We start from the raw sequence: 21,442 nt of genomic DNA on the forward strand, positions 1-21,442 counted from the left end.
CATGAATGAACCATTTTTTATGATGTTCAGAAGAGACTCGCACAAGTCGAATAAGGTTCTTCCGCTGCTTGGTTCATATACTGTTTTGTTTACAAAAAGTAGTACACATGATCTATACGCAAGTATTGATTAAGGCCCCTTACGCACTGTCAACCAAATTGACGGCAACCATGAAGCAAAAGAAAAGAAATCAGTGTTTACACATGTGGCCGTGCAACCAGCTACACTCAAGTTGCTGGCAACCATGTGTAAGAGGCCTTGAACCGATGACAATAAAACCGTTGGTTGATTCTGGAATTTTAATACACCCACCAGAACATTTTGTCACGTTTGACAGAATTAGCTCTTCCACACTATGGAAATTGCATTTACATTAACAATAATGAAATAAATATCAGATAACTAACCAGACATCTGATATTTTTTACGTACTTTCAATGTTTTGTAAAAAAAAAAATGTGCATATTGTCAATTTCTTATTTATTTCAGAATAACAAAATGGCTTAATAATTTTATCGCCGTGTGTATTAGCATTAAATCTGAAATTAGCTTAAAATAAATTGTATTTTGACTTTCCATACATATCATAAAAGTAAAATCAACTGATGTGTAGACTTATCTTCCATACATGTAACTGAATGTTTTAAATCTGTCTCTTGCATAAATGCTATTACATATTTCTTAGTTTGGTTGTTGGGTCAAGATTTTCTTGCATATATACCTAAACCTATAGGATAACTATCTTATTTTATTTTTTTGGTTTTAATTTTAAAATTTGGAGTAAAATCGCTCCGTTGTGTCAACACTATTTACTCTGATATCTTGTCTTATCTCTCGAAGAACACTTTGTTGATCTGGGGTTGACTAAAAAGCATATTAGTTTACTGTGCATTGCAGTGATAAGTTATTTATATATAAAAAAAAAACTAAAGAACTTGCATTTGTTAAGACTAATTGTTGCAACTGACTAAAAAGGAAAGCTTTCGATATTTAACCAAATTTATATTCAACATTATTTTTATACATATTTTTTCTAAATGTGGCCTTACTTATTATACTTTTTTTATAATATGTATGCCAATAAATTGAGAAAACCAAAAGTTTAAACCAAATTTTTAACAAAATATAATGTTGATTTATTTTTGGTGGTTTATGAAATAATGGTATAAATGTGAAATGATGTATGTATAAAATATGTATACAATGAAATTAACAAAGAATAAAATAATAAAAACTAATTACATGTTGTTTTCTTTTTTATCTCGTCTACAGCAAAATAATGAATTTGCATTCCTTGTTACATATAAAAAAGGAAAAGGATTAATTATATATATAGCCCACCAATAACTCACATGATTGTCTAGCACAGGGATCGGCAAACTCTTGGACCATAGGAGCCAAATATGAGTGGCACAACGGTTAAAAAAAATTCTAGAGCCATACGTATATTTTTATAAAATATGATTTATTTAAATGAATTAATTATCATCATCAGGGGCGCGACAACCCGGTGTGGGTCCTGGCCTCCTCCACCTGTCCCTATCCAGTGTGGCCGCTTTCCAATTTGGTACCCCCAGAATACGGCAGTCACTGGCAGCTCCATCTAACCAGCGAATCTTTGGCCTCCCTCTTCTTCTGCGTCCTATTGGATTGCTGCTCTCTTTGCCGGTTCATTGTCATTCATACGGTGCACATGACCTAGCCATTGCAGTCTCCCAATCTTAATTGATTGAACTGCGCTCCAATCTTCGTAGAGCTCAGCATTATATCTTCTCCTCCAATTGGTGCCATCCCTGATCGGTCCATATATACGGCGGAGAATTTTTCTTTCAAAGATGTTCAGGGCTCGTTCATTTCGCAGAGTTAATGTCCAGGTTTCCGATGCGTAGGTGAGCACTGGCTTTACAAGTTGTCACCTCCGAAAGGGGGGGAGGGTGTAGGATGATGCGCTGGACCCCCCCTGATGATGAAGGTCATGTCATGGTGATATCGTCTGCTAGCTTCTTTTGGGGACATGCTTATGTTGATTGACAACGCGGAATTATAGGCGAAAACAGGGCGTTTATTTGTCGGAATACATTTACAGTCAAGTAGTACAGCGTAGAAAATATTTTTAAAAAAAAATAATTAAATTTAAAATGGCGGGTGACGCCAGCGGCCGCGGCCGATGTCTGCAGAGAGTAGAGACCAAAAACCGAATGACTCAACCTTTTTGGAGAGCAGGTCAACTCTAGGCAAGAATAAAATAAAACCTACAAATTCTGTCACTGAAAAATGACAAAAACACTCTGCATAATATGTACCTGGCTTGTAGGTAGTGATACACCCCTGTTACAGGCGGGCTTCTCCCGGTGTAAAATAATCATTTAGTAGCTATAAGTCGAAACGTAACCCTGACCTCTAGAAACGGCTTCATAAAACATCTAATCTGATTCCTTGCTCAACCACGTAAGTATTTTTTAATCATAAATAAAGGCCTTCGTCCGGTGTGTGAAAATCGCATATTGGGCGGAGGTGTAATTAAGATAAATTTAATTTAATTTAAAAAGTATAAATGATGATGGATGAAAGAGATAATTTTAAGACTAAATATAAGTACTTATTCAAATCTAATAAATTTTGCCGGCAACGTTGAAGTCTCCGCGCGCCTGCGCCGAGGTGGTCCTCGTGATTCATCAAATCGTAAGGATCACGCGATAAAATTTGGCCAATCACGAGAGTCCTTTTTGCTGGACGGCGTAGGTACGAGGAATTTAAAAAGAGAGAAAAAAAGAAGTGAGCGTCCCTTTTTCAACATGTACGGACCTGCGAAACTTATTGTTAAAACAAAATATGTAAACGTTTAAAGAAAATGTAAAATATAAGAAGACCACGTTACGAGCACGAAAGACGTGTTTTATTTACACTCCAATCGTTTATATCCTTTTTTTGTGAATCCGGGGTTCGATGGACATGTGTTTCTTTGCTAGGTAGGTACTTATTTTGAAATATTTGAACTAGGTACAAATACATATTTTTTCAAAATAATCTCAAATCAGATATTCTAGGTATTAGGTACATTGTATGGCTGGGAACTTTGCTTCCAAAATTTATATAGGTAAGTCTACGAATTTAATACCTATTGGTCAAAATTGGATGAAATGTAGGTAATAATATTAAAAAATGATAGGTATTAATAATTACTATTTTTGGCATCTAAAATATTGTGCTGACAATAGTTTTAAGTTATATAGGTAACTACAAAATCGTTTGCTATTGATTGGCTTTAAAATTACAGCTTGCTTCTAAGTATTTTTAAAATTGACTAAGTATAGAATTTATAATGACGCTAGGTTTTACTTGGCTTGCTTATAGAATTAATGTTGGTATAAAAAAAATGCAGGATTTTATTTATATTAAGGGCTTGACTGATTCTATTAAATTTTATAGAACTTGCAAAAGGGTGACTATAAATTTCCAAACATCTAAGCTTACGGGCTAGAAATTTGCCTCGCAGTCGATCTGTTCATGTTTGCATGAATCAGCCCAATGATGATTCAGGCCTCATGGCCTTGGATCCTCTGAGGATGCCATGGTTTAGGCGGTATCAAAGTGTCTTGTAAAGAGTGCTTTTAGTTCGGCGAGATAGTAAGCGGGACTTAAAATGTCTTAACAGACCAAAGTAGCATTTATTCGCAGACATAATTCTCTTGTTGATTTCTTCTGTAATATCATTATGTCGAGTTACAAGAGATCCAAGGTATATGAAACTGTCGACCGTATCAAACTTGTATGCACCAATATCTAACTTTGGTACGACTTCTCGTGGTGTGACATAGACAGGCATGTATTTAGTTTTTGCCTCGTTTATTTGTAAACCCATTGTTTTGGCAGAGGCTTCTAGTGCTGTGAATGCCTTTTTCAGCGCCAATTCTGATATGGCAATGATGTCGATATCATCGGCATACGCCAGCAGCTGCACAGGCTTAGTAAATATCGTGCCGCTGCCACGGGCATCAATCTTTGCATCCCGTATCGCCTTTTCTAGCGCAATATTGAAAAGAAGGCATGCCAGAGCGTCACCTTGCCTCAGGCCATTCAGTGATACAAATGGCTCGGATATTTCCGCTTGAAGCTTTACCCGGCATTGTACTGGTGTCATTGTCATCTCTACAAGTTTAATTATTTTCGTCGGAATTTCAAATTCTCGCATTGCTTCGTATAACCGGTATCGATTAATGCTATCATAAGCTGCCTTAAAATCGATGAACAGGTGATACGTGTTAATATTGAACTCAGTGGTCTTTTCTAGAATCTGCCTTAGAGTGAATATTTGAGTAACACATGATCTCCCTCGTCGAAAGCCTCCTTGGTAGTGCCCGAGTATTCCTCCTACAATGGGTTCCAGCCGCTGGAATATCAGAATCGACAACAGTTTATATGCAGAGTTAAGGAGTGTCACTCCTCTGTAGTTACTACATTCTAGTTGGTCTCCTTTCTTGTGCAGGGGACAAATCAGCCCATCCTTCCACTCCTCTGGCATCTTTTCTGAAGTCCATACTTGGTGGATTAGGCTATGTAAATGTTTGAGCAGGCTTTCTCCCCCACATTTTATTAATTCACTCTGTAGGTTATCTATTCCAGGCGATTTGTTTGTTTTTAACCTTGACATGGCACCTTTTACCTCATTTAATGTTGGTGGTTCTTCGTTATCATCCATCCCACTTTGTACGATTCCTGGTCATGAGTATTAATGTTAGTGTTGCCGGCATCATTATGGGGGGGGGTATTTAAATGTTGATCAAAGAAACCCACCCACCGGGCAAGAATACGGTGCTTTTCTGTGAGTATCATGCCATTGTCATCCTTGCACATTGTGATACGAGGCTTAAAACCCTTCCTAACATTATTTATCTTTCTATAGAACAGCCGACTTTCTTGGGCTTCTTTCCTTCTTTATAGTGTTCTTGGAGTAGGATCATTTCCTTTTTTAAATAATCACTTTTCTTTCTCTTGTGTAGTTTCTTTTCGTCACGCCGGCGCTTTTTATACTCATCGTCTGATGCCCGTGTTTTCTTCTGTAGCATCATTAAGTAAGCCTCATTCTTTCTCGTAGTGACTTCGCGGCAATCTTCGTCAAACCATTCTGATCGTTCACCTGTTTTTCGGCGTCCTAAGGTATCATTAGCTGAGGATAATATGGCAGTCTTGCACTCTTCCCAGTGTTGATGCACCTCTTCATGGTCTCCAACCTCAACATTGTCATTCAGGTGAGTGTTCAAGCTCTCCTGGTACCGAGCCAGTTCCTGCGGAATCTTCAGTTTCTCTGTGTCAAAGGGTTTTGCTCTTGCTCCCATTTCCTTTTTGGTGTTTGAGATCTTCGCTCTAACTTTTCCACACACTAGGAAATGGTCTGAGTCTACATTAGCTCCTCTGTATGTCCGGACGCTCATTAGATCCGATCTGTGCCTGTTGTCTATCAAAATATGGTCTATTTGGTTTATTGTGCACCCATCCGGGGATTTCCAAGTTCCCTTATAGGTATATATCTTTACGGGGAAACATTGTACTACCAATAACCATATTTAGTGACGCTGCACAGTTAATTAGTCGGGTACCATTGTCATTACTTTCATTGTGAAGACTATGTTTTCCGACAATGGCAGTATAGATCTCCTCCCGTCCTATTTTGGCATTTAGATCACCGAGTATTATTTTCACATCGTGATTTGGGCAACTGTTGTACGTGCTTTCTAATGCATCGTAGAAGTCCTATTTTTCCTCATCCGACTTATCCTCTGTAGGGGCATGTACACTTATAAATGAGTAATTGAAGAAACTTCCTTTAATTCGCAGTTGCATGATCCTTGGGTTGACTGGTTCGAACCCAATAATTAAATGTTTCACTCGTTTGCTTACGATGAATCCAGTCCCAAAGTGATGTTCACTATCATGGCAGCTATAGAGTATAGTACAGTCTCGTTTCTCCATCACTCCTTGACCTATCCATCGCATCTCCTGTAGGGCCGTAATATCACATTGGTATTTTATGAGTTGTTCTGTAAGGCATGGTTTCCCAAACTATGGGTCGAATATTGAGTGGACCCTCGCCACTGTATACATGAATTAAAAAAAATAGTAAGTGATAAATTTGATATTTCATTCAGCTAAATACCGAAATAAATTGGATATATCAAACTCACTGCGATTAAAAGTAACTAAAGTTGAAGTTGATGTTAAAACTGTAATGAGGAAAAGTAAGAAACAAATACATCCTTCCCATTGAAATAACTTTGTAAAAAAACCTTGCCGGTGTAGGTATTTAAGTAATAATTTTTTTTTATTTAAGTTGTGTTTCTTATTTCAACAGTCTTTCATTCATATTGGTAACACTTATATTTTAATTTTTTTTATTTCAATTAGAACAAATAAGACAGCATTAAGTAGTTCCACGACTCGCCACTAGGGAATCTGAGCATTACCAATATTTATGCCCTCTTTTCTCTAAGACAGCTAAGAGGTGGGTCCCAAGAATGGAAATTTTTGTTAGATGGGTCGGAGCCCAGTCAACTTTGGGAACCACTGCTGTAAGGAGTTTAAGTGCTCCTGGTCGATTGAGTGATAATGTATTCCATGTTCCAAATCGTATTTCCTTAAAGCGTTTGCCAGGTTGTCTGAGTTTAGTGTCCGGTATCCGAGGCTGTTGTTGTGGTTTCGTAACAATGTGTTTTTTACAGGATGAGGTTGTTAGCCCCACGCTCAACCCCCTTTTCGGAGGGCCATTTCTTCCTTCTCCGTTAGCCCTGACTACACCTTCCACCAGGGTTGACTACCTGATCTCAGGTTTCCAGGGTTCAGCACGTGGAGGTAGAGATAGGAATTGAGTAGGAGAGGCTATGCGACACTATCAGGATACAGTGTCGTGCGGTACACATGCACTACCCCGTTAGACCCCCAAATGAATTAATTACATTTTATAATTGTTTATTAAACTTAATTAAGTGAAGAAGATTTCCCGAATAAAACTAACGTAAATATATGTTTTTATTGTTGAAATTATAAATATAATTTTTACAGAATATGAATTACATACAATTTTCACGCTTTCCTTAAAACTAATGTGAACAATGACTTTGGAGAGTTTCTGTAATATGTTTGGTATGTAACTTGTAGTTTTTAATTTCAGGCGCAACTTCAAATTCTCATCGGTTATTTGGCTTCTCTAAATGCTATTTATATTGTTCATGTTCGAAATTGATTGTTCACATACATAATATTATGTAGACTCGAATATGAGTTCGGAAAGCTATTCCGTGTATTAAAAATCGTAGTATCAACCTTATGTAGATCTTTTAGAGTACTCCACTTGTGTTGTGAAATTAAATTCCATTTTTCTCTCCAAATCCTCAATTTTGGTGGCAAGACCTACAAATTTGGAGCTACATAATTCTTTGCTTGTTAAATCCACCAATAAAACTGTATTTCAAAAGTGCTCATCTCAATATCAAATGGAGAAAAATTTAATTTGTCGACTTTTGCAATGGGCGTATTTAAAAAACAACAATCATACCTTTTTGCATCAACCATCACGGAGGACAAATTAGTCTCCCGATAATGTCATTATATAATAAGTGTACAAATCAATGACAAAAAATAAAAATTGATTTTGTAAAAATTGTGAATTAGGGGAAAGAGCCCCACGCCAATACCCAAAGAGCCGTGGTTTACCGACCCCTGGTCTAGCATACAAAGTGTGACCAGTTCAAATCTCAAGTCCTTCCGAATAATGCAAGTGCGTCAAACGGGGTTATTCCGCCTAGTTTTTCTACGGCGTGTTGTTAATTTGTATTTTCTGATTTTTTTTTTGTACTACGGTTTTTATGGTTATATATACTTATCTGCAATTATTGAAAATAGTTAATATTATTTATATACATTCTAATACATTGATTTTACTGATACAAATATGTAGGCGTAACTACACTGTCTCGGGGTTATTCCGCCTACTTTTAAAAAAGTCCATCTAAGTCATTATCACTGTTACGAGGGAACAACAATGTAGTAGAAACTCATAACACATGCTGCAAACATGTTATATACCATAACCCATCTACATGCAAAAAATATATTTTTTATTTTTTTCATAAACTATGTTCTAACAAATTAATGTGCATATTAATAAGGTAGGAATATAATGTATGAAACTATTGTTTTTTATGCTTATTTTTGTTTTTTGAAAGAAATATAACAAAAAGTATCTTTGTAACTGAATACAAAAACTGATTTAATGAAGCCTCTTACATCTAATGCCAAAATAGATACCAATACAATTATTATGCTTATGTGTATTTTTATATTTTAGTACTTTTTACACAATTTTATAAGACACCAATATCAATTTCATCGTGCTTCTATCAAATTGGTTCATTAACGGACAAATAATAATAATCGTGTTGTAATACCTATTTTGGCGTTCCACTAATAAATAATAGACAATTTATTGTATTTTTTGATATTAAAAAATAATACTATTAAAAAGTGTTTTGACGTCCCTACCCCAGATGGAATAACCCCAAAACTTCATGTCGCTCTTCGGTACAAGTCCGCCTGGCGTATTTGAAGTCTTTAAAATTCAATTTATTTAAATATAGCTATGCATTCTAATTGCTAACATATAATGGAATGGAGAGTAAAAATATCAATATCGCACCTTTTGTACTTCTAGTAGATAAATGAAGATTTTTCGACAGTTGACGGAACTGCATATGCACACACCATTTACAAAAGTCAAGTTTTATATTAACTAACGTAAATTTATAGATGTTTAAAATGTACAATATGACTAACTGACAATTGAGAATAAGGTTATAAAGAAATATTTTGTCTACCCTAGTCAATGACATATTAAATGGACGACTCACTTCATACCCGGCGCGCACGAGAAATTGTGCATGAAAGTCATTCACAGATGTATAGGTAGATGTCACGTGACCATTGACGTATCCGTTTCAATTATGCGATACAAGCTTCGAGAATTTGTAGTAATATAACCTTTATTGTAATGGCGTATTAGTGTCATGACTCATTGCATTAGAAACCGATTCTCGGTTACTTACGACTTCTCGGAGATTAGACGCAAGTGAGCCTAGCGAATCACAGGCGACTGACTGTCCAATGGTTCCTGTCATTCAATTGCGTTGAATAAACATTCGTCAATATCTTAAAATGGCATTTTATAAATAATAAATAATACTAACACATGCAAAGTGATATCCCATCTTTCTTGGAGTGTTTAGTAGATTTTTTTACAATTTTTAACAAGGCACATTGGCATTTTGTAACACAATAATAACGGTGGAGTCGAAACCTGACAGTCAGAAATTTTGTATGGGCAGACCCAGCGGTGTCGCCAGACCGCTTGCAAGCAGAATGTTTATTTGAGCGTAGGATACCGATATTAAAATATGAATTTCGCCATCCGGCAGACCCGACACAAAGTGAGTGTCATTTTATTTTCTAGATGCTTCGTCCATATTAATGTCATTGACCCTAGTGTAAAAATAAGTAATGGCCATACAAACAAAATATTTTTTACTAGGCGGAATTATACTTGGAAGGCAGAATAACCCCATTTGACGGTACAAGCAATAAAATTTTGCTACATGCAAAAAGATCGCCATATTCGATAATATTTTATGTTAAAAAAAGAACAAGCTATCATTTTTATAATATGTTACTTTTGTATGAAGGCAAAAGAAATATTATTTATTCCAATAAAATGGAATCACATTGTACATACGATTCCTAAAAGTATTGTTAATATTAATGTACTTTGATTTTTATCAAAAACTTAGAAGCCCTTTGTCTCAAATATCTACTTTTAAAAAAAAGTGATAATCTTGCACTCTTGTGCGATATGTGGTTGTACATTTATGTGTTTTAATAGCTGGCAATGCAATCCTCAAAAAATCTTTTCACTTGAAATGGTGATTTATTTCTCATTGATAAAGGTAATTAAGAGTGCGCTAAAGGAGCTTACACAATAATATAAATCATCCGGAATTCTATATTTGAACAGAACCCATGTCTTGGTAAATCAAAGTTTTCGATTTAAAATTTTGTCTAAAAATAAGTTTTTTGAGGATTATTATAATAATAATAATAATTGATTTTCTGATAATTTTATTGTAATCATGATCTGTTTAGTGTAAGATATAATAGCAGCGGCGAGGGGTGGAGGTAGGCTGTTAAGATTCGACATACATAGTGCACACTAATCATGTTTAGTGAAAGTATGTGGCAGCAAATAACCAGGGAAGAGAAGAATGTTAGGGGTCAGGAGAGGCCTTCCTCCAGCATTTTTCGAATGAACTGGTCTAAAATGAAATACTTCCTGGAAATGATTTAATGTGCTCTAAGATACCAGAATCATCAATCTTTGTCGATTTTTCCTAACTGAATACTGATCCATCATATCACGAGGATTTAACACTTCCATAGATAAACAAACGCTGTTATTCTGCTGCTTCGCCTTCCCTAGAGGCTACCTAAAATCACCAGTCTCTCCGGGTCATCACATCTGTGCCGAATAATATGTCCAAAAAACTGCAGGTGTCTGACATATTGTTGAGAGTCGTTCTTTTATCCGAATCTCTCTGGATGATTGACTGGTTCGACATTTCGAAAGCATCAATTATTGCCTTCCGCTCCTTTGCCTTTAGAGCATTGGCGGCTCTATGCTCGATGATTTGGTAGGTCAGTTTTATATTATTTTAATTTGCCTTTTCGTTGTACACTTAAAAGACGTATAGCAAATTGGCTTTTTATACATTATAAAAGAAGTGATATAAATTGTTAGATAGTTAGATTAAAAAGATAGATACCTACTTAACCTTAAAAAAAAAAGTCTATTTTCACATCAAACAATCAAAAATATTTAATAAAAACTCCGTAGCTTTTTCATTAAACTATCACTATCAGAAAAAGTGTTGTGTACTGTTATGAAATGGCGGGATCATGTATATATAAACACTTTTTATATTTCCACTGATTTTATTAGAAGGTAACTTTTACGATTAATATAGCAGATTACATTTTAAAGGGTAACTTTTATACAATGGTTTAACTGTTTAATACAATGAATGCAGTCGATGCGTTTTAGTCAAAGGTTGTATTTAAACTAAACTATAAAGCTATTTTTGGTTGAGTACTATAATATTACAAAACAAACAATGACATTGCATAATATGAAACTTTCAGACAACAATAGGAAGTTTGAAATAATAAAAATATAAAAAATAATATGGTTGAAACCATGTTTGGTAGGTAATATAATACATGCTCATGCTTAGTAGGTAATATAATACATGCTCGATGAAATCGCGAGGCAATAATAATTAATAACAGAACAACGTTTTATACCTGTTTCCTTTAACACACTGAAAAATGTATTGTTATCTCTTTCTGGGACAAAGACGAAAATCTTGCCTATGCATCGTAAAAACAAATTAAAAAAAAGACTGGCGACACATATGGAAAATGAGAGAGAAAGAGAAATAGGTAGAAATATTTTATTCCGGCATATTTCCAAATGCCCAAATTATAGCGACCGAGCGGATTCATTTTGTTTGAATTTTATACACACAGTTCGTTCGTCCGTGTGCGTCTCGCCTTGACGTGTTAGCCGATAATTATTATAATACATTGTACCTACATCTTAGATTATAACCTACATAGATTGTAAGATGTTTATTTTTGGAGGGTCATTGACCAATTGACCTAATGGACCAGCCGCTATTGCTTCAGAGTCCATTACTCGACACCGAACAAAAATAAGGAGACCACTAATGTTTGCAGGTATACCATAGACTAGATATAAATAAAACAACCATTCAGATGTTCAATACATTTACTAGATCCACCAATAAAAACATAATAATCATCAATGTAACATTTCAATATTTTGGAATATATTTACAATTAATAAAGAACACCTGTTTCGCGTCGGTATAGTTTTATAAATAGAGACATGATACATACATTACACTCTGTCTAAAAGAATGGATTGCATAATAATTTTCTATGAATAGTTTAGTTTTTGACGGCCATTGCTCCGAGGTCGGCGATGCATTTGTTGATGGTCTCCTTCTCTTGGTCGGGGGTGATTGACTTGAGTACATTATCCACGATCCAGTTAACCATGTGCTTCTGAGAGATGCGGCGATCGACGTTCTGTGTCTCTACTTGGTAGTCCAGACGACGCTTGACCTGAGAAAAGAAATCCGGTTTATTACTTACATTCCTTGTACAGTGAGCAGGTTAAGTGGAGGGAGAATGAATGATGGATGAATTTGGTAGCAGGGGCAGCTGGCATGAGCCATACAATTTTAAGGATGTCAATTTTCAACTGACTTGGAAAAATATATATCGTACTTGCAGTGTATATAATAAATCTCATTTTTTTTAGCCACGCCTATGAGTGTATCAACAGAAAAGTATTAAATACCTACAATCAACAATAAGGCAAGAACAACTAAATGAACTGAATAAATATAAATGTTCATATACTTGTAAAGATATTTTGAAATGATAATTAAATTTCTTGATGCCAAAGCGCGAGAAGTACAGTCCTACGGTAGTCTCATTATGCTACCTAAACAGGGTTGCCAGACATCCCTATTTGAGTGGGATTGTCCCGTGTTCAGCAGACTGTTGAACAGAAAGTTGTATATATGTACAAAAATGTACAGTTATGTAAAAGGGTCCGCTTAATTTTTGTACACAGCACCACCTTTCATGAATAAAATTTTAAGCTCGGAAAAATACTTTTAATAAAACTGTTATGATTGTGTAAATTTTTGCACTTAAATCAAAATGTAATTATTGTATCTAATCAATATATTTTAATAACTGTGATTCCTGCGATTTATTATGTGGCTATTTTTATATGTTTTCTGATCTAGACACAATATAATATGTACTTATTTAGGTACATAATATTATAATATAATTAAAATGACATATTTTTATTGATTTCTTTCTTAATTCTTTTGTTTTTTTAATTGTTCGAAATAATGAATGTCCCGATCTGTGATTTTGGAAATCTGGCAAACCTAAATAAAATAAATATTTTTAAAATTCCATGATAAACTTAAGCAAGTTCCTATAGATGACAGAATGTGTAAAGTAATGAATGCCCTTCACGACAGTACACTTCATTATATATTTAGGTTACACTTGGAAAACTGAGACCATACCATGGGAAGTAAATGCCAAGTCAAAAAGATCAGGATGGCGGAAGGAAAATACTATGAAGCCTTCCTAGAACCTGGAAGTGATAATCAGAATGACAATGTTGAGGTGCAATGCAATCAGTGTTATCAGTGATTACACAGCAATTATTTTATCAGTCCTACTGTACGGGGTGAATACGTGAACACTCCCAGTGACATCTATCAGAAAACTTGAAGCTTTCAAAATGTGGATCATGTTAGTTAACACAGTTAACTCAGTTAACACATCTGCCAAAGCCATTTTTAATGAATGCTATTTTTCATGTCTAAAAACCTCAGATACGTAATGCTTGGAATATACAGTACTCTCTCAGTAATCCACCACTCGATTATCGGACAACTACTATAATCCGCTGTTATTTTTATTAGTTAAAATGACAAAATCATTCTCTATAATCCGCCGGTATTCATATGTAAAATTCAGTAGTCCACAGCGTGCCTATATCAACTGTCCGCTGTCGTATTTAACGTAACGGAGGCATGGAACAACCTACCTGGACGAGCGATAATTTAATCGCGGAAAAAGCTCTGGCCGTCCATGAACCAAGATGATGAAAACTGGGAACCGGAAGACTTAATTCCATTAGAAGAATTGATTCAAAGGGCGACTGAAAACTCAGAGCTAACGCGAATTGTTTTAGAAGAATGGATAGCAGAAAGTTCTGAGGAGTATGCGCTACTTTCGACTGAAGACGAGCTCATAAATATATCAAGAGGCTTGGATTCTGAGGAAGAAGGCAATAATTGTCAACCGACAATATTCAGAAAAAAACAAACAACACTGAACAAATGGTTGTGTTAAGTGATTTACTGTTTAATACGAATGTAGTTAATAAACTTAGTTTATAATAAATTAATATGTATAGTTTAATACATAATTTATTTTGATCATAAAAAAAACCGTGATTTGCTAGTACAAATTTCTCAATAAAAACTATTTTTGTGAAATATGTACGTCTTAATATTTACAATATTTTGTATGTATGCACTATAATCCGCCGTTTTCACTAATTGGACACTCGTCTGGTTTTTGGGGTGGCGGATTACTGAGAGGGTACTGTACCATATTTATCTTGATTTTTAACGGTTTCAGAGTTAAGGGTGTGTTAGAATAGGCCTAAAAGATGACCTAAGCTGTCGCCGACATCCAATAACAGAAGCCAAATCTGTTATTTGAAGATAAAACTATTGTCTATTGTAGAAGGACATTAGACCTCTTGGTATGTGGACATGAGACGCTCTCTGTATGCAGCCTCAAGCTGTAGAAGGACGTTCTCTTTCTTGGCGGCAATGAGTAAGTTCTGTCCGTCGGCTCTCCACTGCTCCTTCTTCTCATTCTCGATGGCGTCTTCGAACATCTTAATATTATCCACACGCCCTTGGTTCATTTCGGTTTCCATGGCCTGTAACAAATGAAAAATTTTAACTAAGGATATTATATTGTGTGCCATTTTGATTTTTCACTATACTCTATTCAAGGATAGATGGGAAAATTAACATTTTTAAGCTGTGAATCATATAATATGCCTACATTTTTTAATTTCACTATTCAATTAGACCAGTGATTCTCAACGTGGGGCAATTTGAATGTTTTGGTGGGCAAAAAGGTCATCTTGAAAATCATTTGAAGATGAAGGATCGCACTAATTTTCTTCCGAGTTGTACATGTAACGTAATATACATATTTACTTACGAAAGTTAAATTGAAAACAGTATTGCCTATTTGCATTTTTTATTTGAAGCAATTCATTTTTTTTTTCAGAATTAGTTAGGTAGGTACAGAACTATAAAATTTTGATAGGGGGATTTTTGAAGCATGGAAGTGGGGCTTGGCAGAAATAAGGTTGGGAAACACTGCATTAGACTAAACTTAAATCAATTAGAATTTAAATTATACATCAATCAAGTACCCTCGATCGATTCTTTCTTTCTTTTCGACCATGTCCGATCCTAATAGGATCATATGGGCCTCCACAGAGTAGAGGTTTGTATTAAACAGATTTTTGTTTTTTACGAGAAATGGATATCAGCCACTTGCTCAACCTATTAGGTCCATACCCTGACAGACACAAATTGAAAAACAATATGTGTACTTGCCAGACCCAGGATTCGAACCTGGGACCCACGGCATTATAGTCCAACGCTTAAGCCGCGTGGCCACCGTGGGTGTAAACCCTCGATCGATAGTATTCATTTAAAAAAAATTATATAATATTTATGTAAGCATTATTTGCATTACAAATTACATGTTTAAAACATTTACAACTATGACATGAAAAATATAAAGAAGAACACAGTGAAATATGTAATACTCAATATTATAATCAAAGTATAATAAAAAAAACATACAATATTTTAAGTAATACAAGGAATTATACTGAATGAGTGAAATATGCCCTATATATTTTAATGATTTGCAAAACAACGTCCAATCAATCTTAATATGTATCATGCAAATATAATACAGTATAACTATGGTTATCTGGTCTTTCGATTATCCGATTATATCTTTTTGATCATTTCAGCAAGGTGTAAAAAACAAGTTGACAAAAATACCTCAAGAGTGAGTTGTCTTTCATTTGTAGGAGGGAAAAAACTTCTATCAAAAAGAAATCTAGCACGCCATCCATCGTTAGAAATATTTTGGCACCTAACCATAAAAAGGTTCAAAATCTCTATCTCCGCCGACAAAAAACTGTTGCTGCCGATATCCTGTTATCTGAAATACTTGTAAGCCAAAGATGTTAAAAAAAAAACCTGAGCTGGAGCCTTTGTTTATTATATGGACATCGACATCATAATATGCAAATTTGGTCAATTCTGAGTTACCTACTGATGATAATGTGATTTTAATGATAAAAGTGTATCTAAAGGGGTATCGAATGAGTCTTCGTTTTCATGCAAAAGTGGTTCTACAGTTGTGCTTTTGCACGTAATGCCCTAAGATGAAAGTGACACAAATAATAGGGTTACTAAGGCTAATGATTAAATTACTGCAAGTCATTCCGTAGTACAGGTTCATTTGTATCAACTTTAGACTTGGGTTCCGAGATTTATGTAAATTATTGTCATGTGGGTCCGAAGTGCGGCGATTTTTAGGCAATTTTCCGAGTACAATATAAATTAGGATCCAAATTTTTTTTGACATACATCGATTTGCTTATCAGCATACTCAGCTACGGCGGGTCCAAATTTTTTGATACCATATACGGCCATGACTGCGATGGCAACACCAGTGTAGAACTCATGCTCACACACGTAGATTTCCTTACTGAAGAGGTATGTGGACAGACTGACACCGAACATGTACGGTCCGGTTACACCAGTTTTCTTATGGAAAAACGCAAACCTGGAAAACAAAGATTAATTATATTGACCCAGATTAAGTTAAATAAACAAATGTAATATTTATACAAAAATACTACAGAATAAGTAGTTGGCCAGAAGGTTAAATTATTATTACCATTCTTCTGGAATAAATCCCATGCGAACTTTTCCTGGCTCTCCTCGCACGGGCCTCGGGTAGTTGACTGAGTCTCGTTCACCACTTGAGCCGGATGATCCACGGACGGCCACTGCCATCGGGCAGAATTTCTGGCCTGAAAATAGTAATCACATCATATAGATATACAGTCGAACTTGATTATTACAAGGAAGATGGGACCGGTTGAATTTGCTCGTTATAAGCGTTGCTAGTTATATCGCTAGTTACACCCACGATGGCCGCGTGGCTTAAGGGCCGGTCTATAGTGTCGAGGGTCCCAGGTTCGAATCCTGGGTCTGGCAAGTACACAAATTGTTTTTCAATTTGTGTATGAGTCAGAGTACGGACCTAATAGGTTGAGCAAGTGGCTGACATCCATTTCTCGTAAAAATAAAAATCTGTTAATACAAACCTCCACTCTGTGGAGGTCCATATGATCCTATTAGGATCGGACATGGTCAAAAGAAGAAAAGAAGTTATATCGGAGAATAGATATTTTTAAATGAGCGGTCACACATTAACACTTTTAAGAAAAATTTTGACGGTATTTTAGCTCGGTATATCCGATAAGTTGCTCGTTATAACAGTGAATAAATGTATGGGGGAAATCTTAAACTAAAATGTCAACGAATGTTTCCTCGTTGCATCCGAGATCTCGCTATGTCCGAGATCGTAATAATCGAGTTCGACTATATATTTTTTTAGCACAAGCTTCACAAAACGAAGGCTTGACATCATAAACGCCGATATCACAGTGGGGGAGACTCCTTTTAAAAAGCAGACTTTTTATAAGGGGAATGGATGTTCGCTAGTTGACCGATTCATTATGAATATTCATCTATGTGAGATGAAATTTGTTTCATGTTTTCTTATAAATAATAAGTCACCTACACAAACATAGACCCCTCCAAACCAATCCGTCCTGCACCACACTCGGTCTTAATCGAGCGTATCATGAGGCTCTACATTTGTGATGACAAGTAACAAATGTCATATAGGCGCAGGACAAAAAAGTATTATCAAAAATCGATCGCGATATAACGAATTTGCACTCTCCAGGGTCGAGATAAACAACAGTAACCTGTTGTATATCCAATGCAGTGTTCCGGATATTTCTTAGCCTGAAATGCTGATTCATTATGATCGCGGCGTGTCATTTTCGCTCTCTCGAGACCTGATACCGACAGGCCACAGCAAACGCATGGCGATCATGTTTACTAGCTTGAAAAGTGACTGGCCAGCTGTAATATGACTCTATGCATAGTACTTTTTAACAATACTCAAGCGACACTCATGCCTATAAATTTGTTGCATGCCACAGATGTTTTTATCAATCAAAAATTTTGCAACGATGCTGTGAGCGACGGTACATTAAGTTACATGTGTTTTCTCAGGCGCGCACACAAGGGGGGGTTTCAGGTTCAAACCCCCCCCCTCATAAACGGATATTATTCAGGTACTTAAATTGAATATTACTTCTTATTTTTTGTCAGGAACTCATGACTGAGGATCATGACCCGAATGATTTGGCTGTCGAACACTCTATGAACAGGTTGCCCCCACTCCTCTCGATATTCTATAACATGGAAGACCTGTGGCCTCATCCAATATTAACTTTAATACTCCGATGCGGCATGTCTAAAAGACAAGACATCATAGACTACACAAACAGACACTAACGATCCTGATAATTATGACCGTTACGCCACGCACATTCGATAACCACTTGTGGATATGACAGCTCGAAATAACTTGTAGGTGAACATCCTTAGTTATACCTGCAGACTAGGTGTTTATTGCTAGACTCAAAGTTTGGAGTGTCTAGGTATAGCCGGGTCTACACTCGGGACTTTTCCATACGTCTCACGAATTGAACTCAGGGCATGCGTCGTCGACCTTGAAATCGGTTCGAAAATGGCCGCCATTTTGTGATGAAAGTACTAACGCACTGCGATCCGACCGGCTTGGATTTCTATTCAACACCCCAGCAGCTTCGTATTTTTTCGGTAAGATTCGGGTCGTTCGTGCATTTGGCTGTCAGTTGCGTTGTCAATAAATGTATTTATTTGAGTCTATTTGATCATATTGGATGCATTCTAGTATTGGAATATTACGATTTTTTGCAAAATGTCGACTGAAATGATTACAATGGATTTTATTGAGAGTAAAGGCACATTGCGCATTATGGGATATAACCATAAAGACTATACGAACAAGCTGAAGCGCAATGATGCCTAGGTACATATTATTGGCAGGAAAATTTGGAATGTCAGTTTTAGGGGTAAAAATAAAATGTTTACGGTTCTACTTTTCCAAGGAGTACCATAAAACAAAGGAAATAAAGAGTGGCGCTGGGGCTGACAACAAGCATGAACCCTCGTGGTTTGCATATGAGTCAAATGGCATGTCGATAATAGGGGTTAAAAATAAAATTGAGAGCTTGAGTTCGTATTTTTCAAAGGAGCTCCACAAGACTAAGGAAACATTGAAACAACAAGGAGTGGAGCTGGGGCTACAGCAAAAATGAACCCTCGTGGTTCTCATACGAGTCACTGTTGTGTTGTACTTATCGAATATATTATCTAGTTATAGTAGGTATTCAATGACATATTGTAGTATTGATGTGTCGTATTTTGTGTAACGCCCACGGTGGCCGCACGGCTTAAAGCGTTGGACTATTATGCCGTGGGTCCCAGGTTCAAATCCTGGGTCTGGCAAGTACAAATATTGTTTTTCAATTTGTGTGTGAGTCAGGGTAAGACCTAATAGTTTGAGCAAGTGGCTGACATCCATTTTGCCTTTGACATCCGTGTAAAGTTCTGAAAAAGGACGTTTTCATTCGATTCTGTTGCCCTCATTATTCCGAACAGTGGTCAGAAAATATATTATATTATCATTAAATTTAAATCTCTTCAACTTAAATTGATGTAATTACAATATACCTAGTATAATTGTAATATTTATTTTGACAATCAGAATTATTCGTAGGTATGACGTTTGGGCATAGAATATTTTATTTGCGAGAGTGAATATCCATACAAGAATAAATATCATTAATGTAATACAAAGTGCACCGATAGATGGCACTAAACTAGTTCCATGACTGGTTTTGTCGTTAGGACACACTCAATTATGCTCATTTATTACAAATATGATTGTGATAATAAGTTTAAAAAAATAACTAATATAATTAAGTATTTGTTATTCCAAATTTTACTGTTTTCTTTTAACATTTTACACTCGTTTCCCGTACGCTCCGTGGTGGCGCTGTATTACCGTGAATAATTTTATTCATCACCTGCGAATCTATTTCGATGTATAATCTATGACTCAACGAAGTGTAAGCTGTGATGAACGAATGTAGACAGTAAAACGGATTCATCTCCTCTGCGCATGCACAAAACTTCTCGGTGTAAAACCAGAATTTAAAAGTTGAAGAGGAAGTCGGCGTTGAAGTGACTAAATGGGGACGTAGCTTATGAATAATGTATCTAGAAAGGTGCGGAATTCCGCGGTTGAAGCGACAAGAACACCACTTCTGATTCAGAGAAGCTATAATTAGTTGGCAGACTAAATGTGGAAGTCAGTGGCACCTGCTAGATTTTCTTAACCCTCCCTCCTAAGGCTGCGGGCTTAAAAATCAATAAAAAATAGTATGGGTAATTTTTCAAAATGGGCTATGTTTTCTGAATTCCAACAAAATCACATCAACAAATTCGGCCGTATTGCAGTCAAGACGAGTTTGTATGTGGAACCCGGCGTAGAGACATTGGTGATAGCTTTGAGATAGCTAGATTGGCTGCATACCATCAAATATTGACAGGCCAACCAATAAACGGCCCTTATTGCCTTACGAAATGTGAAAAAACTGGGTATGTGTCAAACCTATGCGAATTTAGCCAACAGCCTATCCTATAACGGTAAATCAATGGTAACACGAACTATAAAAATTTTCATATTATTCTAGCTTGCAAAACTGAGATAATATAGATTTATCAAAGAATTTATTAGTAATATATAAATGCCAGTGCCTACCCAACTTTAATTACTTTTAAAACAAGAATAAATTGTCAAGAAAAATTTGAAAAAAAATTATATAGGTTAGATAATTCAAGATATCTATTTTAGAAAGATAGAGATTAAGGCTCTCAGGTAAAGTGTAGGATTGTATTGGAAGTTGAATTTAAATGTTTGAGTACTTTCGGTCACTTTCTGTTCAACGGCTGATAAGTCATTTGTTTTTAGGTTATAATTATATAGTTACACCAAAATATTTCGGAAGATGAGAAATAAAAATAAAACCGAAGACAATGTTTTTATAAGAATTTAAAGCTATTGTTAATTCAATACGATTAATTTCCGGGTAAATACATGCCAATCTTTGCCATAAATGTCAAAATTATGATTTTACAAGTGATTACATAAACTAGAGCCGTATCGAAGACATGACATTTCCTTTGAAAATTATATTAAAAACACAAAATGTATTATTTTCAAAGAGCTGCTAAAAGTTGTAATGATATATTAGTAATATTTTACTCACAAGAGCGTTGAGCCACCCGAGACAACATTTTTATTATTTTATCTGACTTTGAAGTTGCAAATGGATTTTTCGTGGATGGTTGCCGAATCGTGTACTACTAAAGTCAAAGTGAACAAGTTACAAGATCACTGGACACTGGAAAAC

The 21,442-nt window shown here is 35.7% G+C and overlaps 1 protein-coding gene across 1 annotated transcript; it reads right to left on the bottom strand.

The window, feature by feature from the left end:
- Window positions 1-11,869: 11,869 nt before the first annotated feature.
- Window positions 11,870-21,394, bottom strand: ATPsynB (ATP synthase subunit b, mitochondrial). Its single transcript, XM_085956496.1, has 5 exons — window positions 21,299-21,394; window positions 16,735-16,870; window positions 16,422-16,620; window positions 14,486-14,674; window positions 11,870-12,246 (listed from the first exon to the last, which is right to left on the bottom strand). Exons 1-5 carry the CDS (start codon window positions 21,324-21,326, stop codon window positions 12,070-12,072), a joined length of 729 nt encoding a protein of 242 aa, XP_085812622.1. The 5' UTR covers window positions 21,327-21,394; the 3' UTR covers window positions 11,870-12,069.
- Window positions 21,395-21,442: the final 48 nt, after the last annotated feature.

The sequence above is a fragment of the Rhyacophila brunnea genome, unplaced genomic scaffold (assembly GCF_057557595.1).
Source record: "Rhyacophila brunnea isolate RB1 unplaced genomic scaffold, BYU_Rbru_1.0 scaffold_6, whole genome shotgun sequence".
Lineage (NCBI taxonomy): Eukaryota > Metazoa > Arthropoda > Insecta > Trichoptera > Rhyacophilidae > Rhyacophila > Rhyacophila brunnea.

What these genes read in the sequence shown, in the direction of transcription:
- ATPsynB (XM_085956496.1), bottom strand. Translation starts at nt 21,326, where the DNA reads ATGTTGTCTCGGGTGGCTCAACGCTCTT. An exon ending in TCGGGTGGCTCAACGCTCTT is followed by an intron (nt 16,871 to 21,298) that starts GTGAGTAAAATA and finishes TACTATTTTCAG; the next exon opens with GCCAGAAATTCTGCCCGATG. An exon ending in GGATTTATTCCAGAAGAATG is followed by an intron (nt 16,621 to 16,734) that starts GTAATAATAATT and finishes TTTGTTTTCCAG; the next exon opens with GTTTGCGTTTTTCCATAAGA.